This window comes from Leptonychotes weddellii, chromosome 14 (assembly GCF_054177405.1).
Source record: "Leptonychotes weddellii isolate Sample4059 chromosome 14, ASM5417740v2, whole genome shotgun sequence".
Classification (NCBI taxonomy): domain Eukaryota; kingdom Metazoa; phylum Chordata; class Mammalia; order Carnivora; family Phocidae; genus Leptonychotes; species Leptonychotes weddellii.
Genome location: NC_138382.1, coordinates 47,936,431 through 47,956,141, shown reverse-complemented (window position 1 = coordinate 47,956,141; position 19,711 = coordinate 47,936,431). Strand labels below are relative to the sequence as shown.

At 43.4% G+C, this 19,711-nt stretch overlaps 1 protein-coding gene across 5 annotated transcripts in view; it reads right to left on the bottom strand.

Moving 5' to 3' along the window:
- The window catches only part of UNC13B (unc-13 homolog B), a 196,105-nt gene that overhangs the window by 30,148 nt on the left and 146,246 nt on the right, over positions 1-19,711 (bottom strand). For 3 of the 5 annotated variants that reach the window (XM_081803123.1, XM_081803125.1, XM_081803126.1), the window contains 7 exons: positions 13,817-13,839; positions 11,337-11,383; positions 8,632-8,710; positions 6,379-6,453; positions 5,660-5,879; positions 2,871-3,098; positions 2,126-2,267 (listed from right to left, as the gene is read on the bottom strand). In XM_081803123.1, the coding sequence (XP_081659249.1) occupies positions 2,126-2,267; positions 2,871-3,098; positions 5,660-5,879; positions 6,379-6,453; positions 8,632-8,710; positions 11,337-11,383; positions 13,817-13,839 (814 nt within the window). The remainder of the gene's footprint in view (positions 1-2,125; positions 2,268-2,870; positions 3,099-5,659; positions 5,880-6,378; positions 6,454-8,631; positions 8,711-11,336; positions 11,384-13,816; positions 13,840-19,711) is intronic. The other 2 variants (XM_081803128.1, XM_081803127.1) reach the window with 1 other exon arrangement.

Sequence of the window (19,711 nt, the reverse complement as noted above, 5' to 3'; positions counted from 1 at the left end):
TACAAATTTTAGGATTGTTTGTTCCAGCACTTTGAAAAATGTCACTGGAATTTTGATTGAGATGGCGCTGAAGGTATAGATTGCTCTGGGCAGCATAGACATTTTAACAATGTTTATTTTTCTGATCCATGAGCATGGCATATTTTTCCATCTTTTTGTGTCTTCTTCAATTTCTTTCATGAGTGTTCTGTAGTACCTAGAGTACAGATCCTCTACCTCTTTGGTTAGGTTTATTCCAAGGTATCTTATGGTTTTTGGTGCTATTGTAAATGGAATCGATTCTCTAATTTCTCTTTCTACAGTTAAAAAAAAACAAATCATCAAGTCAACAAATGGGCAGAAGACATGAACAGACACTTCTCCAAAGAAGACATACAAATGGCTAACAAACACATGAAAAAATGTTCATCATCATTAGCCATCAGGGAAATTCAAATTAAAACCACACTGAGATACCACCTTACACCAGTTAGAATGGCAAAAATTGACAAGGCAAGAAACAACAAATGTTGGAGAGGTTGTGGAGAAAGGAGAACCCTCTTACACTGTTGGTGGGAATGCAAGTTGGTACAGCAACTTTGGAAAACAGTGTGGCGGTTCCTCAAAAAATTAAAAACAGAGCTCCCTATGACCCAGCAATTGCATTACTCGGTATTTACCCCATAGACACAGATGTAGTGAAAAGAAGGGCCATATGCACCCCAATGTTCATAGCAGCAATGGCCACAATAGTCAAACTGTGGACAGAGCTGAGATGCCCTTCAACAGATGAATGGATAAAGAATATGTGGTTCATATATACAATGGAATATTAATCAGCCATCAGAAAGGATGAATACCCAACTTCTACATCAACATGGATGGGACTGGAGGAGATTATGCTAAGTGAAATAAGTCAAGCAGAGAAAATCTATTATCATATGGATTCACTAATTTATGGAACATAAGGAATAGCATGGAGGACATTAGGAGAAGGAAGGGAAAAATGAAGGGGGAGAAATTGGAGGGCGAGATGAACCACGAGAGACTATGGACTCCAAGAAACAAACTGAGGGTTTTAGAGAGGAGTGGGGTGGGGGATGGGTTAGCCCGGTGATGGGTATTAAGGAGGGCACGTATTGCATGGAGCACCGGGTGTTATACGCAAACAATGAAGCATGGAACACTACATCAAAAACGAATGATGTACTGTATGGTGACTAACATAATAAGATAAAATAAAAAAGAATGTATTTGCTAAATGGATAAAAACCAGGCAAAATTGACTACAGAGTCAATTCATTTAGAATTAATTTAGAATAAAAAGAATTCAAGCAGGAACCACTCAGATTCTTAAAGAAGTAGGTGCTCTCCCCCAGTAACTACTGCCTCTGAACTGGAGGCCAACTGTACTAGGCCCCAATCCCTTTCCACATGAGTTCTCCAGGGAGCCAAGAGAAGAAGGTCTCTACATAACCAGCCGACTTAGCTAATTCAGACTCTAAGTCCTGGTCCTAGGCCTTAGGGGTGTGACAAAGCATCTAGATTCTCCAAACATTATTCCATGTCCTAGATTAGAGCTTGCCACTTTTCAACAACCATCCCTTACTGTCTTATGAAATAGTCTGTAAGAAAATGAGACAATGGGAAAGGGAGTAGGAGTAGGAGCTGAGGCAGAAGAAAAAGCAGAGCCTTTTAAGGGAAATGGAAACTTCTCCAGACCCCAGATTTCTATCTTCAAGCCAGAATTACTCAGACATTCCTTCCTAACTCTCCAGAAGAGTCTAATCCTTCCTAGGCAGGATGGCAAGGCTGAGAGGTACACAATAGGGTGGTCAGTCCCTGGTTTTCTCACTGAGCAGTAGGAAAATCTTTCTAACACTAGAAAAAGCAGTATGGAGTGCCCAGGGGTCCTTTTAATAGCCCTACTTAAGACAGGGCCTGGGTAAAGTAATCCTGATATAACAGTCCATGAAAAGAAACCCAGGAAATAAATGGCTACTGCCCAACTGAAGACTATGAGAAACGGGTTTTCTCCAGTGCCACTGCCCCATCCCTCTTAGGGTCCAAGCCAAGAATAATAGGATTTAATGCTGCTTCTAAAGTACATACAGTCCCAGGTAAGACAAAGCCTTCTGTGACTTACAAATGGAACTTCTCTTCCCAAACAGGATTCAGGTTCCCAAAAATAGTCTTGGTACGCTTCTTGGTTTTGCCCACTTGCACAGTCACGTAAGGGTCACTGGATCCTGTCTTGTCCTTGGCTTGTAGGCCCTGGGCACACACCACTGCAACCCAATTACAGAGGAGGAGGCTTTAGAGTACACTCCAGAAGTCAGAAGTCCTCCATAGCACCACTCATATGTTCTCCATCTTAGAGCAGTCTCTATCTGCTCCTTGCAAGGGAACACTAATCTCAGTCCTCCACATCTATGCTTAGTCCTGGGCCACCAGCCTTTCTCTCAAAGGTTGGCCCAAGAATCCCACCTGCTCACCAGAGCCCTAACTGACCACTTACCCCTATATTGATATATACATGCTTCAGCCACACCCACCAAGCTAGTAAAGCACTAGTTTAACTATTCCCTGATCTCCTACCTATCCTGTTTCCCCCACCCCTAGCTCTTGTAATATGAGACTGTTAACCAAGTATATAACATCAGATTGTTACGAAATTCTTCATTATCATTCATATCACTTGTAGATGCTGGCCTTGCTCTCCCAATACCTGATGGCACCAGGGTCTAGGAGAGGAGGAAGGCCCTCCCTTCTTCCCTCAATTCTATCTTCTTTCCCTCTAGCCCCCTGTTCCCTCAACTCAGGATGCTTCTTCCCCAGGTTCCTCCCCACAGCCTAGGCCTTCCTGTCCTCTCAAACTTTGGCCTACTCACCAGTGATGGTAATTTTGGCCGACCATTTGGAGGTGCCATCCAGTACACTCTGCTTCACTGTTTTCATCTGTTGCACATGGGCAACTTTGCTCACAGTAAAGACATCTCGGATAACCTCAAAGATCTCTGGCTTATTCCGCTCTCGGATCTTCATGCGGTCCTTCATGGCCATGATTATGTTCTGGGTCCGGTCCTCAGCTCCATGTTTAGAACTTTTTTCTGCAGCCCCTGAATAATGACCAGAGACAGAAAGTAAGATAACCAATAGGCACCCACCAGACCAAGGGTCAAGCTGAGGAATGGGGCCTGGGAGAGGTCACTGAGAAGTAGAAGGAGCTTAACACTGGGATGGCCCTGGGAAAAGTTAATCAATATGGGACCTGCTGAAGTTTAATGCCTGGCTAGTGGAATTTAAGTAGCAAAAACTTGATAATTATTATGGGGGTTTATTATACTATTTCACTTAGATATATATTGAATTTTTCATCAAAAAAAGAAAGAAACAAAAAGTGTAGCTTAGCCTGAAGTTGGCCTTGTCTTTCTTCTATCCCACATGGTTGAGAGGTACCCTTCAAGTTTAAGGGCAAAATACCACCAACAGGTATCTCAGTTATTAGGGAGGGTGGGTGGGTGCACATGACAACTCCACCAATCTCATCCAACTTCCAAGCCATGATACATTTCCCAGAGTTCCTCAGAGCATACACTGGATTCTGCCTCAGGACTCTAATGCCTTTAATTTCAGAAAATAATGTAGTATGGAAAGAAAAGTACGGCCTTTGGTATGAGACAGGGTTGGGTTTAAATCCTCACTCCACCACTCCTAGCTGGGTAAACCAGTTTCTTCTAAGAAATTAGCACTTAACTCTCGGGATTGTAAGAAGCATTATGTTAGCATATATAAAGCATCTGGCCCAGAGCCTGGCACCTAGCAGGAACTCAAATAAATGGTCGTTTTTATTGTTACCAGCATCATTATTATCCTGGCAGAGATGCCGAGGGACATCTTCACTGGCTGTGACGCCAGATAGCTCATCTCAGAGGCTAGCAGGTTTTCCCTGCTGTCCTAAGGATTATGGCAGAACAGACTCCTCTGATGTATTTCACCAAATGGGCTTGTCAGAAAGGGGCCCTTCCTTCTTTTACTGGCTCTGCAGACTGGCCCTTACCTCTCTCTATTCTCCAAAGGCTTAGGCCTTTTCTACAAAACCTGGAGCAAAAATTAAGGCAAACATCTGCATCCTAACCCTGGAAAGATGGTAAGTGGATCTTCCGTCACAGGAGGCCCATAGTAGGGCATTTCATTCCACCCTACGCTTCACAGAAGCTTTAGGCAAAAGATACTTTCTGATAAATAAAAAATGACCTGGGCTGCATCCTAGTCTTGCCATTTAGCTAGCATATCCCATGCACTGCTACTTCCTTGGATTAGGACCTCTAGAAGGCCCTTGAGAAAAAGGTAGACACTCTTGCTACAGAGCAGCATTTCAGAAGGTTTCCAGCAAGCTGCCTATACAGTCTGTCTGGCTGCTAGTTCTCAGCAATTAAAGCAAGAGTCTGCTGACACCTGTGCTTCTCACCCCCCCTTATGATGGGTTTGGGCAAAGTCATCACCAGCATTCATATTCAGTCTTTTCAGAGCCCCATCTCTTCCACTGACTTTGTTCTGTTTCTGCATGTCTGCTGTAGCCATGCCACTGGCACCAATCTAGGGCTCTTCGCAGAAAGACATTTTAAGGGAACAATTCTTTGAGGCCTCTCTCTGGGCCCCATTTATGTCACATATCTTTCCTTGCAATAATGAAGTGCTTATGAGTCTAAAGGTAACCTTCCTTTCTCCTCCCACAATCCTTGAAACTTTCTTTGCTATGGCTTAGCTCTGCGTAACACCTGAAAGACCTGGAGGGGCAAAAAAATACTTTCCCAGCAAGGAGCAAGAATTTGGAGGGCTGCCAACTCCTTTGACAGAAACTTGTTGCTTTTCCTGCTCCTATTCGCCCCACTCCATGATGGCACCACAAATCACGTATTTAGTCAGGGTCTTGGGAGTCTGGCACATTCTCCTCTGGGACCTCTGCCTGATCCATTTGATGGTTCTGTTCCTGGCACTGTGTCTAAAAGCTGCATCTATAATCAAGGAAAAAAAATGCCACCTTCCCTGGGTCCTAGGGTCTATACTTTAAGAGGTTCTTCTGTGAAGTGTGGAAACTCACAGAACTCTCTCATTACTTTTGGTCCCCAATTAAACATACTCTAGTCATTTGGGCAATATGGCCACTGCAGCATGTACACTACTCAAGCAGATTCTGGGATCATCTGAATCCTAGAAGAGATCCAGTTCTGTCACAGGGCCACAGAAAGCTCAAAATATGGGCGCCTGGGTGGCTCAGATGGTTAAACGTCTGCCTTCGGCTCAGGTCATGATCCCAGGGTCCTGGGATCGAGTCCCGCATCGGGCTCCCTGCTCAGCGGGGAGCCTGCTTCTCCCTCTGCCTCTCTCTCTCTCTCTGTCTCTCATGAATAAATAAATAAAATAAAATCTTTAAAAAAAAAAAGAAAGAAAGCTCAAAAATGTTTTCCTAAAGGTGCTTGAGTGAGTGCTATAAGACCTGTTATTTGGAAAGGCAATGCCCCTTGACTCAGGACCGTACTTTCTCTGAAAAAGAAAGAGCTTCACAATCAGGAAACCAGAGGAATGACAGTCTAGCCATCCTAGCTCTTTGTTGCAAGGCTATTTTGGAGAGGCCCTGCTGCCCCTGCTCTACACCCCTCACCACAGGGGCACTCACGCTGCAGGCAGTCGGCGTTGAGCAGGTCCTGGCACTTCTCATGGCACTTGACTCCACACTCACTGCAGCGCATGCCCTGCCGGGCAATGCCCCAGAGCAGACCTTCACATTCATAGCAGTAGGTCGGGGTAGTGGCCGTCCAGACCTCAAAGTTGTGAGGTGTGGTGCACGAGATGGGGTAGATTAAGGCCTGCAGGGTTTTCTTATACACATGGGATTTCTGAAAGACACATACCCCATCACCCGCCAACAACTTTAGGTCTCTGCTGAGAGATACCAGAACTGAGATCCTTGCAGGGTAATCAAGACCCTGGTTTCTCCTCTGGCAATAAAGGAGATACTCTAGCCTGGCCCAGCCCATAGCCAAGACTGGAAGAAAGAAGCCCCCAATGTCACGTGCTCCTGGTCACCCAAGAGAGATCTGACTTGAATGCTACATCCGAACCTTTTCCCAGCATTCAAGCTTTCTAAGGAAACAGAGGATACTAGCCCCACCATAAAACCCTGAGTTCATCAGTCACATACTCCAACGTGAGACTTGGTCTTACCTTTGTTCTGGCTCCTTGCCTCTTCCAGCGTGGAAAACTCAGACCCAAAGCTTTTTATCTATTTCATTAATGATGTGTGCCCAACACTCTTGAATTCTCAGTTAGTATGGCTATAAAGATGATAACCAGTTTTTAGGCCAGTGGACTCACAAAAGCCCATGGGTCACTTACCAGCTCTTCATCCTTGAGAGAGGTGCGTGTAGCCATTGCAGAAGAAATCCCTGCCTTCCGGGACTGGACCAATGACTGTGAGAGAAGACCTGCTGTCAGCCTTGGCTACTGCCAAGGGCTGGCAAAGTCCTAGGAAGGGAGTTTCAGTGACCAAAGTGACTTGACTACTTGACTTACTACCTTCTCTCTAATTTGACTGTCATTCACAGGGACTGCCCATGGGTTCTAGGTAATAAAAATGCCAAGTTAAGATCTAAAACACAAGATCCTTGGGATATTCTAACAATGTTAGAATGGAACTTCTCTTAGGGCACCTATCATCCAAAGAGTTTCTCTTTCCTTCCCTATTGGTAGGTTTCCTACCCCTCGTTTATAGGAAGGCAAAGGAAAATGACAAGTTTAGAATTACAGTAGGAAACAGGTCATTAAGAACAGAATAAACTATGTCAGAGTCATATTTAAGAACCATCACTGAGAATGATGCCATGCTATCCTTTATCCCTGGGTACCAACCCACACCCACACAATCCCAGGTGGTTATAGAGGCCAGCAGCCCAAATGAGCAGGACACTTGGCAAGTGAAAGGGGCAATGTAACCTCAGTCAATCAAGGCAGGGGATTAAATCTGAGAGCTGGGACTGCTCTGCTAGCCAAGCTGTCATGTAAAGGAACCTAATGTATCTGCCAAGCCCAGGCTTTAGGGACAACCCCTGGAGAGGCACATGGTTTCCCTAGGGCAATGGACACTGGGTAGACAGGAGGTATAGTATCAGCTTAAGCAGGAGAAAGAGTTGGGAGGGGCCCAGTTGCTTTGAGATGTGGATTCTTACGGAGGATGGAAAGGGGCTCTGGAGACACTCACCATAGCCTGTGCAGAGGACAGCAGAGAAAGGAACAACATGATGTTAAAGCCACCCCCAAGAGCATGAAAACACTTGCAGAGGCAACCGAAAGGTTCTTCCCTATAGTCTAATCAATGTAGGGAACAACATCCCAACCCCCTCTGCCTCTATCCACTAAAAATTATCTTCAACCCAGCCAGCTGTCTAGGGCCTAGAGCTTCTGCTCTAAGGAAGAGTTAAGCCAGGAAGTGAAATATAGGCAAGGTTAAAAGATGGAGGATGGGAGTAGGAAATGACTAAGACACTGCCATCCAACTAGTTAAGCAAAGAGCAGCTGGTATGCAAGAGAGAGGGGGTGGGTAGAGGTGGAGAAAAAGTAGGAAGAGAAGAAAAGGGAGATGGAAGATAATGAGAGAAAGTAATAAAGAAGAGATGACCTCAGAACTTATCCTCATCCAACCAGCTTTATGGTAAGAGGAGATATATATTAGAAAGGAGGAAAAAGAGAAAGGAGAAATACACAGGCAGTAGGAAAGAAAGGAAGGAAAGAAAAAAAAAAGAGAGAAAACGGGAGAGGATAATTCCATTCAGCCAACTAAGGATAGAGAAACTGGTGGGGGAAAAAAGAGCAGGGAATGGAGGAGAAATGGGAAAAGGAGTGGATAGAAAAAACAAAATAGACTGGTGGGGGGGTAGAAAACAGTAATAAGAAAAGGGGTTCAAGTCTTACTGAACTTCTAGCTTTAGAGCTCTAGGACTCTGGGGAAAGCCTGGGCCCTACTCCACCCCCATCACCCACTAGGCTATGGAAAATTCCTTGAGTTGATCCTGCCGCAGGAGGCATGACCCAAGTTGGGACCTTCCAGTCATTCTGGAGGTCCTGAGATCAGCTTTAACTCCTAAGCTTGTTTCAATTCAATTCCACAATTTTTTTTTTATCATTACGTCTCAGTGCAAGACACTGAGTTAAGTACTAGGGACATAGAACTACTCCAGAAAAATCTATCCTAGGAGGAGACTGTCACTTTACCTCCAAGGAGTAGCATCAGTCATGCTCATTATACACTAAACTCAATGATCTAGGTCAGGGCTAGAGGCAGTTTCCATTCTAGATCATCAAAGAAGGTTGTAGAGAGGAACAAGATACCTAGAAGACTACTTTGGAGCCCAGCTTTAAGGGCCCAAGCTACAGTTCTAGGTAGGAGCTTTAGCTAATGAAGAACCTGGGGCTCTAATGAGGGAGTAAGATAGAACAAGGCCAACTAAGGTTACATCACTAAGTCTCAGTGAAGCTTTAGATGATACATCTTCAGACCAGAATCTGTCACTAAATGGACCACTACCAGTCCTAAGGGAGGCCCAATGGGAGATACCCCAAGCCTGCAGCCTAAGTCTGCAAAGAGTCACTCACCAGATCACTGACAAGCGGCAGTGGCTTCTTTCTGCGTAGATCTGGCATGCTGTCAATGCCATAGAGCCCTCCAGCTGGCCTGAGGAGAGAAGAAAATATGTCAGGACCTCCAGTCCTGCCTTGTTACTGGCAGGTTCAGTGTTCTATTTTCCTTGCTCACCCTCTCCCCAGAGGAAGATGAACTGATTTCCACCATATGTCTCTGAGAGGGGTAAGGAAGACACAAAGGGAGAGAAATAAAGCCATGGAATGATGAGCAATGGAATCTGCTCTCAGAATGCCCTTCTGAGGCTCCTTCTATAGTTTTAGCCAAAAATCAAGAGCTCTTTTATCCCATAACAACACTTCAAGGCACCTGTTTATTTGAAGGCCTCTGTACTCCATAATGCAAGGAGGGAATTGGTAGTTAAGAGGGCCTCTCCCTACACTCAGGCCAGAGACACTGCTCCCCTAAGATAAGTGTTTCCTATTCTATGCTAGAACAGAGCCCATGAGAATAGCTCTACAGAAGAGCTGCTGCCTAAGTAAGACTGCTAATGACATGTAGGAGATGACCTTCTCTATCCTGAGTAAAAGAGTCACCAGTTCTGTCCATCCAATCCTCCTTAAGAAAAAAGGTCTCCATGGAAAGAGGAGTCTGCATAACCAAATGGAGGCAGGAAAGGTGGGATAGAAGATTTCCAAAAGGCCACTTAGAGGTGAAAAAAGACATTCAGGAAGGAAACAACAGAAGGACTCTGAAAATCTGGCTGAGTCCTGTGGATACATCAACAGGGACCAGGAAAAAAAAATTACAGCTGGAGCAACTGGAGATTTCTAAAATTTTTATAATATCTTTTCTATGCTTATTAATTTTGTTGTTCTTTGCCATTTTTTCCATAACTATATGCAATAACAATAAAGAAAATGTCCTAGAACACCATGCTCACAATGAGATAACCTGGATTTTATCCCCAACTCTTCTACTAATTCACTACATGTCCTGTGCCAAAATTACTTCCTCTCTTTGGGTCTTGATGCCAATTCTATAAAAGGAATGAACTATAAAATTTCTCTGACCTTTTGGAAGCTGTTATTCTGAGCCTCAATAAAAAGAACTCATGAACTTGGCCTTAATGAAAACAAGGAGATGGGAAAGGTGGTAAGGTAGTTGGGTGGTACACCATGACTGGTCTAAAAAGAGATGTTGCAGAAGATTAAGTAGGTACTGCCAGCCAGCTATATAGGCAAAAAATGGAGCCACAAACTAGATCAAGGCCAAGAGTTGCAACAGGCAACCTGATATGTTCATTTCTAATAAACTAGCTTCCTAAACACAGGAAATGAACTTTGCTTTCAATGAGACTACCAGACCTAGGGAAGTTTTAAACCTGTAACAGCTTCCAAGGACTAAGCTAAAGGAAAGACAACAGGGAGGCATTTAGAAAATCACTGCATGGCCCCATTTAAAAATAGCTTAAAAGGGGTGCCTGGTGGCTCAGTCGTTAAGCATCTGCCTTCGGCTCAGGTCATGATCTGAGGGTCCTGGGATGGAGCCCCGCATCGGGCTCCCTGTTCAGCGGGGAGCCTGCTTCTCCCTCTCCCATTCCTCCTGCTTGTGTTCCCTCTCTCGCTGTGTCTCTGTCAAATAAATAAATAAAATCTTAAAAAAAAAATAGCTTAAAAAATTAAATATACAAATAACTTAGCTATGTTCCATTGTCATGTATGTATTTTACAACCATTAGAAGAAAAAAGCTAAAGTTCCAAAGAAGGTCTGTAGAAAAAGCAACTGGTACCACAAGTTTGTGGTTAATTCTAAAAACTATAATATGTACCACTTAAGGATTTTGCAACATAAATGAGCTTCAGACAACAGAAAAAAGGATAGTTCATTCAAATGACCAACTCTTGATTTAAAAAAGACAAATCACAAAGAAAAGGAGCATGTAAACATATAGTAGATAACTTTATGATCTGATCTTATTTCTTCCCCGGTCATGAGGGAGAGGAGGCATCCACTGGGAACTCTCATGTCAAAAGGCCTATATGGGACAAGGAGAGAAAGAAGATTCTGAGAAATAATGGGCAGTTTATGTGCCAGGGGAAGGAGGGGGAGGCACTTAAACTCTTTCCTCTCAAGAACAGTCAGTTATAGGCAGCAGTTGAGCAGCTTAAAATGACTCTCTGCTGCAGTCACATGGGTCTGAGACTCTCAAACAAGAAGCACAGACAGAACACACTGAGCTCATAAAGGATACTACTTATGTCTTGACTAGAGTGGAATGGAATAAGTAGGTGACTCACATCAGCTGAATTCAGGACAGAACCCAGAGAGTAATCTAATCAACTACACTATCAACAATGGAATAAAAAAGAACTGTGTCAAACACAGATATTTTTCTAGTTTCCTCTTTCTTCTACCTAAAGGGTATATCATTACTAAGATGCAATGAATCAGAAATTCTAGAGGCAAGGATAGGGAAGCCCCAAGTCTCCCTTCCCTGCTCCAGGGGAACCACTCTATAAAGCTCTCTCTTCTGTCTCTGAGCAATCAGTCTGCAGAGTTCTCTCCTCTCCCCAGAGAACCAACCAATCTGTATAGTAGAGCCTCTTCTTTCCCAGGATCCAATTTATGGAGCTTTTTCTACTGCTTCCCAGGGGAAAAGCTGGAAGTCACGTGAGAGACTATAAAATCCAAAGAAACCTTGTAGGGAATCACTTACCCTTCCGGGAGCCACTGGGGCAAAGAGGGGTGACCATCATCTGGAATCTTTAAAAAGAGATAGAAAAAAAGTTAGATCCTAGAAAAGATGGGAGATAGCCATCTTTCTTTGGTCAGGCAGTGAGCAGTAAAGTAGGAAGCTCAGGAAAGTGTAGGTTACATACAAAATGTGGTGACATAGCCAGACTGATGTCTAAGCCAATGCCCTGATCAGCCAGAGCAACAAGCAGGTTGCTGAAATGAGAACTTCCTTGTCTCCCTTCTCCCCAGTGAATAGGAAGATATAAAGTCAAGCTCACTGAGATCTCAAGGCTAAGGTTTCACTGGGGAGTGTGAGAGGTGCCAGAACTTATATCCCCCTCACACAATCCACTGGTATACATAACAGTAAGCCAAGGCTTACAAAAAAAAAAAAAAAGGTCCACTTGGGGCTTCCAGGCCTCTTAAGAAAAAGGACAACTTCATATAGTCTTCTAGTTATATTCGTAGGTTCCCTTTGCTGTCACAGAGTGGTGACTTGGTCTTTCTGGATTCCCATCTCATCTTGTGATTTGACTTGGCTTAGGTTCCTTAAAATTCTAATTCATAGATACTCTACATTTGATAAGCTCTCTCTATATATAACAAGAGAACCCAGGGTAGATTGGATACTTAGATTATCTTCTGGTGGACTTTATGAGCTCTATAATGAGAAATTGAAAACTGAGATACCAAACAATTCAAGGAAGAAACAGTTTGAGAACAGTTTTTAAAGGTTTCTCCATAAACAAACGAATGAACAAACAAACCCACAGAAAAAAAAAATCCTTTAAGCAGTGTACAGAACAAAGTTCCAAAGCTTCCAGGGCTCTCCAGAGAACCAATGGTAAATGCTGTTTAGGCTCAATAAACCTAGTGCTAGCAGGTCTGGGGCTTCCTGCCCCTTCCTTGTTCCCTTCCACCCCCCAAAACTTTCACGCCTCCTGATACCTGGGCTCCAGCTAATTATCCTGGAACAAACGAGCTCCAAAGCAGGGAAGGCAGAAGCAAGGTGTTTAACTTTGTACAGGGGGTGAAGTTTTGGGAGAGCCACAGAAGGGAGAAGTTATAGATAAAATTAGGCAAGACAAAGTAGAGAAAAGAGAGGTAGGGAGGGTTAGGACAGCCATGTATATAGGATGATGTAAAAGTGGGTAAGAATTACCCTGGGTCAGCAGTAGGCTCAAGATGAACTTTGGACTTAAGACCCTTCTCACATTGTATTCTAAGCAAGCCTATCTGCCTATTGCCTACAGCCCTTCATGAACCCATTTCACCTTATCTGGCTCTTGTCCTGGTTCTGTGGGTGGGATAATACCGGCAAAACGACAGCCAAGCCCAAAAGGAAACCAGAAGTGGTTGATACACATCTCCTAAGGTTGCTTCTGAGGGGCAGCCCTATCCCTAAATCCCCAAATCCTACCACCCAGGACTTATCTTCCCTTTGAAAATAGTCACTCTACTGAGCAGATTTTTATTTCCTACCTAGAATTAGATGTTTGTCAGAAACCACAGACCTTAAGGAAACAAAGTCACAAAAGGTCTCTGGGAACCAGGGTTCAACAAGCTCAGATCATACACATTTAGAGGAGACAAAGGATCTGCTAAAGCCTGCAGACAAAGCATAGAGCATGCACACAGAGGTACTGAAGGAGGACTGAGAGTGAGAGGAGGTCTAGATAAAGTACCTACAGCAGGTACATTCATAGACACAACTTATGCCTGAGGGAAACACAAGGTGATCATGGATCCTGCACATAGGGTGATGAAACGTGTGCACATCCATTTGAAGAAGGATTCACCGTTCACCAGGGCTGGAATCACAGGCAAGAGCAAACCCTCACTGTCTTCAAGAACCAGTGCTTACAGGCACAAAGCATTAGTTATACTGTGCATTCACATGGCATGGGGGAACCACATCACAGGTCTACAGAAGCTTGTGCTCACAGAGAGACCAAGAAACCTGCTCAGAAGCACAAAGCACATTCACACTTAGGACCCCAGGCAAAAGGCACAAAATGCCCACAGCAACTCCTGCTCCCAAATACAAAGTGTATGCATGCTGGGCTCAGCAAGGGTTTACAGCATATGCCAACCTGCAGTAACAAGCAAAAAATGGACAAACACTGTGCAAAGTAGAAGAGGAGGGCAATCAGTGTTTGGGGTAGTCAAACTGAGTACGAGTATAAGCACACACATGCTACAGTGAATGTGCACCATGCTGGCACACACATTCTCACACTGTGCTCCAGGGATGTCTGCATACAAGAATGGAGCATGCCCACAAACTGCTTTCAGGAAAAACAGACTATCTGCATGAGCCAAAGCTCAGAGGCACAGATCATACACATGTGTGCATGCGCGCACGCATACACACACATGCACACACACACACACACCGTGCTCAGGAGAGAAGGGTTGAAAATAGACAACAAAAAAGGCCCAAAGGGCCAGAGGCACAACCTGAACAGCTCCTCGCTTTCCTTCTGCAAGGAGAGAAAGAGCAGAAAAAAAGGGCAGAAAGGTTAGTAGATTCAGTCCCATAGCACGGAACCCAAAGAAAATGCCAGCTAAATCTCAAGGAACAAAGAAGAAAGGAAGAGGTCCTCTGAACAACTGGGCAGTTCACAGAGCCTAGTTTCCAGAATCCTTACCTCCTGTATTGGCTGGCCCCTCCTTTTAGTTTAGACCATTCCCGGTTTGGCTACTCAAACTAAAGGACAAAGTCTAGCGGGGGATTTCAGTCACCCTTTTCCAAACTGGCCTGCATGCAGCATCATGGAAACCAGGGCCACAAGCTTTGTTACCAAGGGCCACTCCAACAGGCTACCTGAACTAGCTAAGCACAAAGTGAGTTCCTTCCTCAGAAGCTATGTGTACTTACTCTGGATCTGAGATAAGTCCTCAAACCCCAAAGGCCTGGTAACTGGACCCTTTCCATTTTACAATGCAGGCTTGGCAATGCATTTGCCCAGCAAACCCTGGCCTGTTTTCCCAAAGCCTAAGTTAAGTTAGGACAGGTTAAGGCCTGAAGTTAAGGCTAGGACCAGGATGCTCAAAGGCTATAGTTGGGGGCATCACTTGGCCACTGCCCCAACAGAAGTCACCATGATCTAGATGATAAAACCATGACAGCAGCCCCAGGCCTGATTATCTATTAAATCCAGAACAATACTCCAAAGGATATGGATGCTTCCAGAAGGACTTTAGCAAGCCACAGTAGAGGAAGATACAAGTCCAGAGATTACTACTTCTCCTATTCATCAGACTACATTGCTTACTAGGACACATATGGAGAGCTCCACAGGTTTCCTTCTCTAAGGCAAGTCCATTCACCCGGGCCGATCAGCTCTCCTCCACTTTCTTTTCTCTCCCTTTTAAAGACCCACTGATATTACATAATAAGTAAAAGGGAGAATCAGAAACTAATTCATAAGTTTCCAATTTTTCAGTTATTTCTAATGGCCTAATGGATCACCTGACTTGACAGAAGAGTGAACTCAGGAGTAGGAATCCTCCAAAACAGTGCACCTACAGGAATGTAGGTGAAATGCAAAAGACACTTGCTGGAATGGGGCCATATCTCTTCTACATCTACTCCCACCTCCCCTACTGTACTCTGTTCTCTTTGAAAAAGAAAATTAGGCAAGGAACACTTTAACGGACCTGTGATTCAAATTGGAAAGGTTTCTCTCTATCTCCACTATCTTAAAAATACACTACACATCATGTCAAAGTTAATTTGTGTCTTTCTATTCTTCCCAGAGTTCCCCATAATGCCTAAGAATCTGCTGACAAGGCTCTCCATATAATATATATAATTTTACCCTTGTAGCCTGAGGGCTTAGCACATTTCCTATCATTTGTCTATAGTGAAAGGAATCTGAACTTTCAGGACTTAGAAAACAATAGCTTCTAAGAACATGTGTTTTGCCCATCACCAGAGAAAACATAGGTCTCTTAGCCAATAGTCTGTACCATTTTTCAGACTCCCAGGAACTGCTGTACTAGCTCTTCAGTTTGTCCCATCCACTGGACAAACATAACAAAACCTTTTTCTTGCTAAGAGTCAAACTTTTTGTGCTTCCTAACTTCCTAAAATGCCTTAACATTTTTCCACTCAGATTTAGTTTTAAGTGCAGTGTATCTATAGAACACCCACTCTGCCAAGGAAAAAAAAAAATCTCTGACCCCCAAAAATGATTGCACTCTTCCAGAGAATACATTTTATAAGGAAGTGACATACTTCCTCATTATTAAAACAATCTTAACTTCATTGTCCTTGGGAGTCAAAAGACTTGAGGCACTCAACTTATTTGAGCCTGCATTTCCTTATCTGTAAAAAGCAGATAAGAACACTACCTCCCAGGGTTATAGTGAGGATTCATTTCTTCAACAAGTACTTACTGAGTACCTACTGCACACCAGGCACTGTTTTCAGTGCTGGTGATGAAGCAAAGATAATGAAACAAACTGCCTGATCTTGAGAAGCTTCTATTCTAGAGGAGGAGCTGACGACTAATAATGACAAAGACAATGATAGTAGCTAACACTATGTGAACATATTATGTATCTGACAGTTTATTTGAATAAGCTCATTTATTTCTCCCAACAACTCTACTGGGTAAATACTATTATTATCTCCATTTTTTTGTTGATTAAACTAAAGATCATCAGAGAGGTTAAGAAAGTTGCCTGAAGTCACAGCAAGGGGCAAAGCCAAAATTCAAAACAGTAATTTGGTTCCAGGATCTGGAACTATATACACACCATATCACTCGTGATAGAGACTCTGCTTCAGAATTCAGGTAAGGGGGGAGGGAGGAGATAATGCCCCCTATGGTGATGTTACAGTTACTATTATATTTTTTTAAAGATTTTATTTATTTGAGAGAGAGGGAGAGCGAACATGAGTGGGAGGAGGGGCAGAGGGAGAGGGAGAAGCAGACTCTCAGCTGAGCAGGGAGCCTGACACAGGGCTCAATCCCAGGACCCTGAGATCATGACCTGAGCCAAAGGCAGACTCTTAACTGAGCCACGCAGGTACCCCACTATTACAATTTTATAAAAGGTTATCAGGGAGGCCTCATCGATAATGTGACATTTAAGCAGAGACCTGAAGGAAATGAGTAAGGAAGTTATTCGGATTCTAGGAAAAAGTATTCTAGTCGGAACACAGAGAAAGTGCAAAGCCTGAGGTGAGAGCGTGAACGGTGTGGAGGAACGCCACCAAGTTTGCATTGAGTACCAGTTCAAATAGGACTCTGCAGGCTCTACAGTCTCATAAGCACTTTGACTTTCATTCTGAGATAGAAAATCAATGGAAGCTTTTGAGCAGAGAAATGATATGATCTGACTCATGTTTTGTAAGCATTACTCTGACTGCTGTGGGGATAACCAACTGTGGAAGAACAAGGGTAGAAGCAAGAGACCAGTTAGGCTACCAAAATCATCTGGGTAAGAGAAAACGGTGACTTAGACAAGGATGATAATGGTGGAGGTAGAGATACTGATAAAGTTTAGGTTACTTTTTTTTTTTTTTAAGATTTTATTTATTTATTTGACAGAGAGAGACAAAGCGAGAGAAGGAACACAAGCAGGGGGAGTGGGAGAGGGAGAAGGAGGCTTCCCGCTGAGCGGGGAGCACGATGCGGGGCTCAATCCCAGGACCCTGGGATCATGACCTGAGCCGAAGGCAGACACTTAACGACTGAGCCATCCAGGCGCCCCGGTTTAGGTTACTTTTTAAAAAAATATTAAAATTCGGGGCGCCTGGGTGACTCAGTCAGTTAAGCGGCTGCCTTCAGCTTGGGTCATTATTCCACGGTCCTGAGATCGAGCCCCGCATCGGGCTCCCTGCTCAGCGGGGAGTCTGCTTCTCCCTCTCCCTCTGCCTGCTTGTGCTCTGTCAAATAAATAAAATCTTTAAAAATATATTAAAATTCAATTTAGTTAACGTATATTGTATTATTAGTTTCAGAGGTAGAATTTAGTGATTCATCAGTTGCATGTAACACCCAGTGGTCATTACATCAAGTGCCCTCCTTAATGTCCATCACCGTTATCCCATCTCCCCACCCACCATCCCTCCAGCAACTCTGTTTTATAAAGAGTCTCTTATGGTTTACCTCCCTGTTTTCCTCTTAGTTTTCCTTCCCTTTCCCTCCCATATGTTCATCTGTTTTGTTTCTTAAATTCCCCATGAGTGAAATCATATGGATTTTGTCTTTCTCGGACTTATTTTGCTTAGCATAATACCCTCTATTTCCATCCACCTCATTGTAAATGGCAAGATTTCATTCTTTTTGATGGCTGAGTAATATTCAGTATATCAGTGTGTGTGTGTGTGTGTGTGTGTGTGTGTGTATTATCATTTGCTGATGGCCATCTGGGCTCTTTCCATATTTTGGCTATTGTGGACATTGCTGCCATAAACTTTGGAGTTTAGGTTACTTTTTAAAGGTAGAGCAAGCAGATTTACTAACTGACTGGATGTGGGCTATGAGAGAAAAGGAAAAGGAAAAGACAAGAAGGACTCTATGGATTTGGGCCTGAGCAGCTGCAAGAATGGGGGTGTCATATACTGGTAAAGAAGACTATAGGAAAGGCAGGTTTGGTAGTGGCTTGTGGAAAAGGACCAGGAATTTGGTTTCAGATACGTCAAATCTGAGATGCCTATTTACATCCAAATGAGAAAGTTAAGATGTAGAGTCTGGCATTCATGGAAGATGTCTGGGCCAGAGATATAAATGTGGGAATCCTTATGAAACTCATGATATTGAAATAGGTTAGCCTGTGAGTATGAATAAAAAGAAGAAATCAGGATTGAATCTTGGGATGCTACAAGGTTGGGAAGAGGAGGGACAAGCAAAGATGGCTAAGAAGGGGACGCCTGGGTGGTCCAGTTGCTTAAGTGTCTGCCTTCGGCTGAGGTCATGATCCCAGGATCCTGGTTCGAGTCCCACATCGGGCTCCTTGCTCAGGAGGGAGCTGCTTCTCCCTCTGCCTGCCGCTCCTCCTGCTGCTTGTGTGCTCTCTCTTTCTCTCTCACAAATAAAATCTTTAAAAAACAAAAAAGATGGCTAAGAAGGAACGGTCAATAGTACTGGGGTAGAACCAATACAGAGAGGTGGTCTAGAAGCCAAGTAAAGAAAGTGTTTCAAAAATCAGGAACTGAGGCATAAGGAAAGACTACAAGAGTCTTTTTCAACAAATGGTGGTGGAATATCCAAATGCATATGAATGAAATCAGAGCCCTATCTCACACCATATAAAAAATTTAACTCAATATGGATCATAGAACTAAAAGAGCTAAAACTAAAAAACATTTAGGAAAAAACATAGGAGTAAATTTTTGTGACCTTGGGTTCAACAATGCTTTCTTAACTATGAAACCAAAAAACACAATCCACACAAGAAAAATAAATTGAATTTCATCAAAATCTAAAACTTTTGCACTCGATTTCATATCCATTATAATGGCTATTACAAAAAAAAGGGGGGGGGAGAGAGAGAAGTAACAACTGTTGGCAAGAATGTAGAGAAATTAGAACCTATGTGCACTGTTGGTAGGAATGCAAAATGGTGCAGCCCCTATAGAAAACAATATGGCAATTCTACTTCTGGTTATATACCCAAAGGAAATGAAAGCAAGGATTCAAAAGAGATATTTATATACCCATGTTCATACCAGCATTATTCACAATAGCCAAAAGGTGGAAGAAACCCAAGTATCCACCTACAAATGAGTGGATAAACAAAATGTGGTATATAGGGGCACCTGGGTGGCTCAGTCGGATGAGTGTCTGCCTTCAGCTCAGGTCATGATCCCAGGGTCCTGGGATCGAGCCCCACATCTGGCTCCCTGCACCGCGGGAGGCCTGCTTCTCCCTCTCCCACTCCCCCTGCTTGTGTTCCTTCTCTCGCTGTGTCTCTCTCTGTCAAATAAATAAATTTCTTTTTTTAAAAAGGTGGTATATATACATACAATGGAATACCATTCAGCCTTAAAAAGGAAATCCTGACACATGCTACAACATGGATGAACCTTGAGAACATTACAAACATTACGCCAAGTAAAATAGGGCAGTCACAAAATGACAAATATTGTGTGATTCCACTTATATAAGGTACCTACAGCAGTCAATTGAAAGAAGCAGAAAGTAGAATGTGGTTGCCAGTGGCTGGGGGGAGGGGAGAATGGGGAGTTAGTCTAATGGGTAGAGAGTTTCAGTTGTGGAAGACGAATAAGTTCTGGATATTGGATGATGGTGATGGTTGCACAACAATGTGAACAAACTTAAAATGGTTAAAAGGATAAATTTTATATTATGTATATTTTACCACAATAAAAAATTT